Source organism: Linepithema humile, chromosome 3, assembly GCF_040581485.1.
Source record: "Linepithema humile isolate Giens D197 chromosome 3, Lhum_UNIL_v1.0, whole genome shotgun sequence".
NCBI classification, from domain to species: Eukaryota; Metazoa; Arthropoda; class Insecta; order Hymenoptera; family Formicidae; genus Linepithema; species Linepithema humile.
Window position 1 is genome coordinate 955,997 of NC_090130.1, and position 11,893 is coordinate 967,889.

The following is an 11,893-nucleotide window of genomic DNA, read 5'->3' on the forward strand; positions in this document are numbered from 1 at the left end:
ACACATTTATATTAATATTTTGATTCAAGATATTTTTACTTATTTTTGTCATCAATGGATTTTAGCTCCAGTATGTTTGAGAATTTATTTGATCACTTTATACGTGTATGTTAAAGATGCTTTATATCGTTCAGTTTGAAATAATCGTAAGTCAAGACGGCAAGGAGAAATTTGTTATCATCAACTATTCAACGTCATACAATCGTCTTAAATTATATATTTTCTTGCAGAAGTGAAATATGTGCAATATTACTTGCAATAATCAGAGAATTTCATTCTTTCTCTTCAGATTCCACTTGATGATATAGAATTTTACATTTTATTTACACGAAACTTTATATTGCGACATTATGATATGAAATCTTTATCTAGCGATATTCTCTTTTTCATGGTTGATGCATGAAAATATTATCCGAAGAATACAGTTTCAATCTAAATAATAGAATTCGTTCTCCACGAAGGGGAAAGTTGGACGAAGAATATCTTTGTCGGAAAATTGCGAGACTATAGACATTCGATGGTCATTAAGTCTAAAGGTTTTACTGCGAGCTGTACTGTTGCGAATACAACTGATTAATTGTTAGCATGCGGCGCACGTAATCTGTCTACTAAATTTTTTTCTTTCAATAAATATCTGCAAGTTTTCTTAACAATTTAATATTTAAGAAAACTGTTATATATTGGATAATCTATTTTTTGTCATATGTGAAAGATAGAGACAATCAGAATTACAATGCGCGTATTAGGATTTACATTTAAAATATTAACAGGCTGTGGTTGTTGGATACCAAATTCCTGGACATCTCCCTATAAACGTTCGTTGTATTATGTATATACAATTTTTATATTTGTACTGATAAGTACATTTACACTGTCGCAATTTCTGGACCTAATTCTAGTCGTGGACAATACAGATGACTTCAACGATAATTTTTACATGTTACTCGCCATGATTGTTTCTTGTTTCAAAATGCTTAGTTTATTGGCAAATCACAGCAACATCGCGTTGCTAACAGATATTCTCACGAAGAAACCGTGTACACCGCTCGAACCAGACGAACTGGAAATTCGACAGAAATTTGATAAACTCATTGAGTAAATATAATGAGATGACACATTTTATTGTTATTTATATTATTAAAATTGATTTATATTTTATAATTAGAAAATCTGCATAAAAAATTAGAGTGATTATATATTTCTCATTGTCAGTGAAATATTTAGAATTATTTAATTAATTTTTCTAGTGTAGTTTATTACTAATTGTAAATTAAATTTATCTGCTATTTTGTAATATATTTTTACGTAAGTGGCAGTACTTTTATTTATATTAATGTTCACAATAGATTTCGTTTTTAATTTCAAAACTATTTTATAACAATTCGTAATTATTAAAACATTCACGGTTTACATATTCAAAAAAATATTGAATAATAAGTGAAATATAAAACCGTCTGTAGTCATTTACAGGATGAACACGCTTCATTATGCGATTTTGGTTGAATTCTCAAGCTCATACACGGTGATACAATCATTATTCACTGCTTATTGGAAAGAAAAGTTGACGTTCAGAGCGTGGTTACCATTCGACTATTCTTCGACAATGCTTTTTAATTTTACGTATTTTCATCAATTGATAAGTTTGCTTGTTGGGGCTATTCTACATGTTGCTTGCGATAGTCTGATATGTGGATTACTCTTACATATATGCTGTCAAATAGAAATATTAAATTCTCGTTTCAGAAAGGTCATGTACAATCCAGAAATTCTTCGTGACTGCGTCATTCAACACAACCTTATAATGAAGTTTGTTTTATATGATTAATATTTATAATTTCTAAAATTATTCTGTTCTGTAGTGCTTCTTATGATTATAACATATATAGCCTAGCTTTCGTACTTGTGCCAGGCTAAAGATAAGTTGCAAAAATCTCTTATAGAAAATATCAACTAATATAACATGAATTTCATTTTAGGTTTGCTTTTATGGTGAATAAAAAATTTAGATTAACTATTGCCTTTCAATTCATAGTAAGTACGTTGGTAGTGTGTGTAACCTTGTATCAACTGACCAACACAAACGCAAGAGTTATCGAATTAGGATTATACATGTCGTGCATGCTGACGCAAATTTTTTTGTACTGTTGGTATGGAAACGAAGTTAAATTAAAGGTATATGGTTTTAAAATAACTATCTTTTCCAAATATGATTTTACTTGTCACATTATCCATATAAATTAAATATTCTATAATACCATTTTTTGTTCTAATAATTTTAATCTTTATATGAACTAGACAAAATATTTAAATATGTAATTTTTATATCAAAATGCACAATATTTTTACAATTAGTACCTACAATATCTTCTTCGCTTTAAATCAATCACCTTTAATTTTATGTAATTAAAATAAATAAATAAATATTTTGCATTTTTGAGTATAGAGTTTGCAACTTATCGATGACCTATTCGAAATAGAATGGATCGCGCTGGAACAAGATGCAAAGAAAAATTTATTAACAATCACAAGATGTGGTGTCGTACCGATCGAACTTACGAGCGCCTATATTATTCCTATGAATCTCGATTCTTTCGTGTCGGTTAGTGCAACAAATTAATTTTTACCATGTAATTTTATATTTATATATAATTAATATTAATATAATTAATATTGATTGTTATATAATAGAGTTTTAAAACATAAACTTTAAATTTATAAATATATTATACATTCGTACATTTAAATAATATAATAATAATTAATTAAATTTTAAACATTAAAAATTAGATGATGGATGATTTTACTTATTACAGCTGCTCAAAACATCATATTCGACTTATAACATACTTCAGCAAATGCGAGATGCAAGTATTGAAATCGAATAAAAGAAAAATTATTATCCAAATTTTCTATATTATAAATAATATTATATATTCTATATTATACTATATGTATGTAAAGCTCATGGTTAAAATAAAATTTTCCGAACACTATAATTAATTGTTGTTACGTTGTACGTTCTGATGGAACTTCACGATTCATTTATTTCACGCCAGTCTGTATTTCGTTAGAAAGTAGAAGCGTATTTAATATTTTATATCTATGTATAGGTCGTTCTTATCCAGATATGTACATGTGTATGCGGAATTGTAATTTATCACAATATGACTCAATATTAAAATATTTACTTGGAACATAGTTATACAAGTGGTACAGCCGTAAATTCCATATTTTCTGATATGCAATATAAAACACTATTATTGAAGATTTTCGATTTATATTTCTTATTTTTCAGTTCAAGTTTCTAATATTTAATTTCACAAAGTACCTTTTTCATGGCGTATTATTATGCGATGATATCTCGTAATACCAAGTTTTCATTTAACGACACGATGCAGTTGTATCGCATAAAAATATTATTACGTAAGAGGGATGGATTCATACATTTAAATAATAAAACTCGTCGCATGTGAAAGGGGAAATTGAGCAAAAGCATATTACATATTGTCGGAAGATCGCGAGGTTATAGATATGAGATGATCGTCAGTCTCTTTCAAGATTTCACTGCTATATTGTTATGAAAACGATTCTATATCACAGTTGTAGTCATTTTTAACAAGATTATTGACTAATAATTGTTCTCGTTTTTAACTGATAACTGACACGGCATACGTGTCTTATCTAATAAATTTGTCTATCAAATTAATTTGATATCAATAATTGTACACCGTATAAATGCAATTTTGTTTATCCATTTGAAATAAATAAAAAAAAAAGAATAACATATCTCCGATAATTTATCTTTTGTCGTATATAAAAAAATAAACAAAAATAGTGCAAGTTAAAATGCGTATATTGGGATTTACATTCAAAATTTTAACGAGCTGCGGTTGTTGGATGCCGCTTTCTTGGACATCTCCCTATAGACGCCTAATGTATCACATATATACAATTTTTATACTTATGCTAATAAATACGTTTACATTATCGCAATTTTTGGATATAATTCTGACTGTGGACAATCCGGAGGATTTCATGGATAATTTTTACATGCTGCTTGCCATGATTGTTTCTTGTTTTAAAATGTTTAGCCTGTTAATGAATAATGGCAACATCGCAATGCTAACTAACATTCTCATAAATGGACCATGTAGACCGCTCGATGTGGTAGAAGTGGAAATTCGACAGAAATTCGATAAACTTATCGAGTAAGTATTGCAACTTAATAGTTTTTTAATTATTATGCTATAAAAATTAAATAATTTATATGTAGACTTAATGAGAGAGAGAGATTTAAAGATATGAAAACTCACAATGTATGCCACAATGTATTCTAAATTAATTTTTCTTATTTTTTGTGTAATATTAATTCTCAGCAAAAATTAAAAAATTTTAACATTTTTGTCAGTGGCAATTTTTTATTGACAATGCATCGATGTTTAATATTTTAATACTTTACTTTCTATCAAATTTATGTATTAAAAATTAAAAATTACTATTAACCATTTTTTTAAATTAAAACTATTTAATATAATAAAAAAAATATTAGTTGCAATTAGTTAGTCTTGAAGAAAAATATTGCGTATTAAATGAAATGCAAGACCTCCTGCAGTTATTTTACAGGACTAATACTCTGTGTTATATGATTCTGGTTGAATTAACATGCGCATCTACGGCAATAGCATCATTGCTCACAGATTACAGGAAAGAAAAATTAACATTCCGAGCATGGTTACCATTCGACTACTATTCATCAACAACGGTTTTTCATTTTACATATTTTCATCAATTAATAAGTTTAACAGTTGGATCTGTTCTACACGTTGCTTGCGATGGTCTTATTTGTGGATTATTGTTGCATATCTGCTGTCAAATAGAGATATTGAGTTATCGTTTGAAAAAAATCGTACGCAATCCAAAAACACTTCGTGACTGCGTCATTCAGCACAACGTTATATTTAAGTTCGTTTCTCTAATTAATATCATAATTAAATTTCATTTTTCTACAATTTCAATGTAATTATGTCACAGTTTATTTGAATCTTTTACGGTATAAGAAAATAGTAAAAAATAGTCTTTGTGTAGTTAATATTGCATTTAACATATTTAACATATTTTTAATTTTTAGTAAATTATAATTTAATGCCTGTCAATCAGATATTTATTTATTTTTAATTTTTCATTATTATATTTGCTAATGTATCGATAATTAGAAACAATTTAACAAATTTCAGGTTTTCTTCTTTACTAAACAAAAAGTTTAGATTTACTATCACCTTTCAGTTTATAGTAAGTACATTAGTGGTGTGCTTCACTTTATATCAGCTAACCAAGACGAGTGGAAAATTCGTCGAATTAGGAATGTACATGTCATGTATGCTCACACAAATTTTTTTGTATTGCTGGTATGGAAATGAAGTCAAACTAAAGGTATGCGTTTTTGCAATAAACCTTTTTTTACTGCTTAAATATATTTTTTATAGTATTTAATTTAATTATACCATCTTCTAGTTAAATACTTTACGTAGTATTTCTTTTATTTTAACTATTCTAATATTTTTCAATTTTAACGAAAAATATTTTTTACTTTTCTAAGTTGTCCTAATAAAATATTTAAATGTTAATTGTGCAACTTTTACGATAAAGCACAAATTTTTAAATTATTTTTTTAAGATTCGTAAACAAATTTTGTGTTTTTACAACTGCAGAGTTTACAATTAGTCAATGATCTATTCAAAATAGAATGGTTTACGTTGGAACAAAACGTAAAGAAGGAACTTTTAATAATTACGAAACGTTGTACAGTACCTATCGAATTTAGCAGTGCTTACGTTATACCAATGAATTTGGATTCGTTTGTGGGTGTTAGTATAAACAATATATATTTACTGCATAATTATATCTTAGTATCACATAATTAATAGTAATGATTATTAATAATTTAAATAAAACGTATACATTCTAACATTAATTAAATTTGAAACATATAAAAAGCAACACAACTTCATTTATTGCAGTTGCTCAAGACATCATATTCCACTTATAACATACTTCAACAAATGCAAGATACAAGTAACGAAGACGCATAGAAAAACAATATTATTATTAAATTTTTTGTATAAAGATGTTTCAAGATTAGTATACGCTTAAAAACTGAAATAAATTATTTCATTCAATATTGGCAGTTAATTTTTATATAACTTAAATCACCGATATTAAATTATTATTCCATTACTTCTTTAACAGACAAATTGGAACTTAACTCACCGATCGATGCGCTGCAACGGAGTTGTCGTTCTGTTGATCTGCATAGTTAATCTATAAAACACGAAAATAAATCAAGATTAGAGCTGCGTTAAAAATAATTAATATTTATGAACCTATAACTGCATACATTTAATTTTCAATTCATTTTTTAAGTAAATATGTAATAAGAAATTTGTTGGAGAAAAGTTTATATATTTGAAAAATTAATAAATATGTAACAAATTTCTAATAATGATAAATATTAATTAATGTACATATTTTACTTTATTTATAGTCGTATTTATAGTCGAATATTTTAAGTTGTTTAATAAATTTAATGTGCGACATTTTCGACAAACAAATAAATCATTATTCACCGTAAAGTTGCTCCGCCGATGCCTGATGCTCCTCCTGAGTCTCCTCCTCCTCTCAGTGGTCTTCAAAGTTCACTCACACACATTCGCGACGCGAAAACGAAAATCGCACGGCACTCCCGAAGCGCGTTTTATACCATTGCAACTTTACGGCGAAACAATATTACAATGATCACGCGATATTTTAGACGACACTCCCGACGCGCGATTTATCCTGTTAGGACAAAAGTAATACTCGAATATCGCTCGCACGGAATACATTCGACACTTTGCCATGTACGCAACAGGTAACCAAGATGGAAAAGGAGGGGGAAGGGCGATAGAAAATTGTGAGGAGCAATAAGCGTTGTAATAGAAAGATAACGCGCTGATATGCGAAACCGTCTACTTCGCTCAAGTTCTGCCGTGCGAACAATCAAAGAGCAAGGACAATGTCGCACCGGAAAATCTAAGGAAGGAGTAGGGGAAAAGAATGTACGCGCCGATAACACGTGCGAGAGAGAAAGCGTGAGAGTGAGGGAGAGAGGATATAAATACACTTCACTTCGCGAAAATTATTATTGATTTACATCGTGAATTTACCACGGAGCACAACGCGAGATGAAACGTATATTCTACTACTGCAACTCGTCCGCGTATCACTGTAGTTATGTAAACATTTTCGATTCCGGATTCGCACTACATACGCATCGATACAGCGTAGCTATGATCTACGAAATACCGCTAATCGTATTCAACCGCAGTCAAAATAATAAGTTCCGACACTCGACCGTTACTTTAATCGACACTCCCGACGAAAACTTGCACCAATTAGACGTTTTTAATGAATCTCTTTGATACACATACGCATTCTGAGTACACGAGAAAGACGCCGATTGTTTTGACGGTCTCGCGAAGGTCGTGAAATAAAAACACGTAGCTATACAACTTCGTTTTGACCGACGAATTAAACTGCGAGACGTTACATTTAAAAACAACATGCGCGCCAGAATCACTAACACGACTGAGTCAACTTCATGCGTAATGACGAAGCAGATTGATTTCTATCCGTCCACACTTGCCGAGATCGTACTGATTTCAACGCACGATGCATCCATAGTTTATCGCAATACATCCATGGTAAATAATACCGTTTTGGCAATCGTCCGTCATTTTAATCGACACTCCGTATAAAAATTCGGCACTTTTTACAGTATCAGAATCTGTACAACTCGAACTCCGGATTCGCACTACATACGCGCTGATGCAGCGTAGCTGTGATCTACAAAATACTGCTAATCGCGATCACCTGCAGTCAAAATAATAAGTTTCGACACTCGCCTGTTACTTTAATCGACACTCCCGACCAAAACTTGCACTAATTAGACGTTTTTAATGAGTAAAAGTGCACACGCGATTAATCATAAAACTTTTCCACCAAATGTTATGGCGAGCCGACATGATGTACTAAAAACTATTGAGGGTGACGACACTTGATATCGATATTGAACAATCTGCGCCATCCCTCGGTGATAATTTTTATTATGCCACGTCCAATAAGGGCACTGGAATTTTTTTAAATTGTTAAAACGTAATGAAAGGTGGCGCACATAGAGACGAATTTATCGATTTTGATCTTAGTACTATGCTATCATTGTTCAGTCGTCATGATAATATTTTTGCGGAAGCGTCAGTTTGGAGCGTAAAGGAGTTACGTGGATATTTTACTCGTTAAAGTGCGTACTAACTGCAAATTTTTGTCGAGAGTGTCGCTTAAAGTAACGGGCGAGTGTCGGAACTTATTATTTTGACTGCGGGTGATCGCGATTAGCGATATTTTATAGATCATAGCTACGCTGTGCGTATCGATGCGTATGTAGCGCGAATCCGGAATTCGAGTTGTACGGATTCCGATACCATAAAAAGTGCCGAATTTTTATCCGGAGTGTCGATTAAAGTGACGGACGATTGCCGAAACGTATTATTTACTGTGGATGCATCATGCGTTGAAATCAGTACGATCTCGGCAAGAGTGGACGGTTAGAAATCAATCTGCTTTGTCATTACGCATGAAGTTGATTCAGTCGTGTTTGCAATTCTGGCGCGTATGTTGTTTTTAAATGTAGCGTCTCGCAGTTCAGTTTGTCGGTCAAAACGAAGTTGTATAGCTACGTGTTTTTATTTCATAATCTCCGCGAGACCGTCAAAACAATCGACGTCTCTCGCGCGTACTCGGAATGTGTAAGTATAATATATGAAAGAGATTGTCGAAAATGTTTATATAGCTGCAGTGATACGCGGACGCAGGCGATGGAATATATGTACGTTTTATTTCACGTTGTGCGCCGTGGTAAATTCACGATGTAAATCTATAATTTTCGCGTAAGTAAAGTGTGATTTATATCCTCTCTCCCTCACTCTCACGCTTTCTCTCTTGCGCGTGTTATCGGCGCGTGCATTTTTTTCCTCTACTCCTTCCAAATCCCCTACTCCTTCCTTAGATTTTCCGGCGCGACATTGTCCTTGCTTCTTGGTTATTCGCACGATGGCACTTGAGCGAGGCAGACGGTTTCGCGTATCAGCGCGTTATCCCTCTATTACAACGCTTATTACTCCTCACAATTTTTTATGCCCCCCCTCCCACCCCCGCTCCTTTTCATCGTTACCTGTGGCGTACATGACAAAGTGTCGAATGTATTCCGTGCGAGCGATATTTGCGTATTACTTTTGTTCTAACATGACAAATCGCGTGTCGGGAGTGTCGTCTAAAATATTGTGTGTTTCATTGTAATATTGTTTTGCCGTAATATTGCAATGGTATAAAACGCGCGTCGGAAGTGCCGTTTAAAGTGCCGTGCGATTTTCGTATTTGCGTCGCGAATGTGTGTGAGTGAACTTTGAAGACCATTGAGAGGAGGAGGAGGCTCAGGGGGAGCATCAGGCATCGGCGGAGCAACTTTACGGTGAGTAATGATTTATTTGTTTGTCGAAAATATTGCACATTAAATTTATTAAACGACTTAAAATATTTGACTATGAATAAAGTAAAATATGTACATTAATTAATATTCATCATTATTAGAATTTTTTTACATATTTATTAATTTTTTAAATATATAAACTTTTTTCCAACAAATCTCTTATTACATATTTGCTTAAAAAACGAATTGAAAATTAAATGTATGCAATTATAGGTTTATAAATATTAATTATTTTTAACGCAGCTCTAATCTTGATTTATTTTTGTACTTTACAGATCAACTATGCAGATCAACAGAATGACAACTCCGCTGCAGCGCATCGATCGGTGAGTTAGTCCAATTTGTTTTTTTTATTATTAAAATAATGGATCGAACAATGGGATAAAACACATACTTTTGAGATACTTTGCTTTAATGCTTTTCATTTTTATTGTTTTATAATAATTATAAGAAAATGTTATTTTCACGTATTTTTAAAAATTCTGAGACTTATTATAAATAGATTAATAATAAATAGAACGAATAGCAGAATATTAAAAATATAATCATATACAAGAATTTTACATAAAATTATAAAAAGTAAAACTATTTTTACGATCCATTATTTTAAATGGATAGGCTAGGACTTTGTTAGATTAGTTGCTCATAATTTAACTCTGGAATATGTGTACATTACGATGCACATGTAAAATTATAAATTAAAGTGTATATTGCAAATTTTAATCTGAAAATCATGAAAATACTCATTTTAATAAGATGCATATTATTATTTATTTATATGATAGATTTATATAATAGATTTATATCATTTTTATTTATAATTTTTCATGGTTCTCATATTCCATGTACTTTTTTTTATTTATTTATTTTTAAATCAGATCTAGATATATTGGGTTATTCGTAAAATTTGTAGACTTTTTTAGAACAAAATAAAAAACAATTGTTATATGTTTATATATCAATTTTTATTCACTAATATATGCTCTGTTATTAGAGATGATTAAAGGATGTCGAAAACAACAATGCATACATTATTGAATAAAAATAGACCTAAACATACAAAAATTGCTTTTGATTGTGTCATACAAATTGCTACGAACTCTTCGAATAACTCAATATATTTCGATTCACTTGATTAATGTTTAACTTTGTTTATGTATTTATTTAAATTTTTTTCATATTTTTTTATATATAAGGAAATATATGAGAAAAGAGAAAAAATAATATAATAACAACATCGAATAACATTTTTATTTTTTTTGTCTATATATATTTTTATATCAGAAAAGAAATGAGAAAAAATTTTTCCTTTTTTTTCTTTTGCTTGAACAAGGTAAGTGATTTGCATTTTTATATCCAGAGTTAAATTTTGTTCAAATTGGCGTGGAAAAGTCAGAGAAATTCAAAATACATATATTTGCAAATAAGTATCAATTAAAAATGAAAAACACATGTTTTGCATAACATAACTTAAGAATTGACATCATATTTGATTTAATAAATAACACATTTACAGTTAACTATTACTAAATATATATGAATTTTATGTATATGAAGTTAGCCCCACACTTTAATAAAACTAAAATAATCGAAATTGTACTGCATTGTACTAGTTTTGTACCAAATTGTACTGTAGTTAATTTTTTGAAATCACGCGCGGATTTCCAAAAAATCGAAATTTTTGAATTTTTTGAGTAGCCCCACACTTTTCGAAAAATGATTTTTTCTCGACTGTACTACATTGTACTAGTTCTACCGAACATTGTACCGTTTAAAAAAAATTTCTAACAAATTTGGATTTTGAGAAAAACAAGAAAATCGAAAAATTTTGGACATTACGTAATTACGGCAAATCGGCTATTTTTTAAGATATCGAAACGCGGCCAACGAGGTTCGAAAGAGAATTGTTTGTACCGGTTTGTACCGCTTTGAATTTCGTTTGTACCACAACCGGACCGAAAGTACCAAATGTTACAATTTTTAACAATACGTAAATACGGTAACTCGGCTGTTCTTTAAGATATCGAAACGCGGCCAACGGGCCTAATTTTTTTGAAATTTTTTTTATTATAATAAATTTTTTTTATTTTTTTTTATAATAAAAAAAATTTAAAAAAAATTAAACCCGTTGGCCGCATTTCGATATCTTAAAAAACAGCCGAGTTACCGTATTTACGTATTGTTAAAAATTGTAACATTTGGTACTTTCGATCCGGTTGTGGTACAAACGAAATTCAAAGCGGTACAAACCGGTACAAACGATTCTCTTTTGAACCCCGTTGGCCGCGTTTTGATATCTTAAAAAATAGCCGA

At 30.4% G+C, this 11,893-nt stretch overlaps 2 protein-coding genes across 2 annotated transcripts in view; one reads left to right on the forward strand and one right to left on the reverse strand.

The window, feature by feature from the left end:
* Positions 1-8,018, reverse strand: part of LOC105675890 (myoblast determination protein 1 homolog) — a 145,191-nt gene extending 137,173 nt beyond the window's left edge. The window contains exons 1-2 of the mRNA XM_067351848.1: positions 6,624-8,018; positions 6,268-6,318 (exon numbers count right to left, since the gene is read on the reverse strand). The gene's annotated coding sequence lies outside the window, so the exon portion shown is untranslated. The remainder of the gene's footprint in view (positions 1-6,267; positions 6,319-6,623) is intronic.
* LOC105675880 (uncharacterized) lies at positions 265-6,176 on the forward strand. The gene is made up of 10 exons (XM_012373360.2): positions 265-1,095; positions 1,471-1,806; positions 1,977-2,172; positions 2,444-2,599; positions 2,814-2,868; positions 3,824-4,208; positions 4,624-4,962; positions 5,235-5,430; positions 5,709-5,864; positions 6,018-6,176. The coding sequence occupies exons 1-10, from the start codon at positions 734-736 to the stop codon at positions 6,087-6,089; spliced, it is 2,253 nt and encodes a 750-aa protein (XP_012228783.2). The 5' UTR covers positions 265-733; the 3' UTR covers positions 6,090-6,176.
* Positions 8,019-11,893: the final 3,875 nt, after the last annotated feature.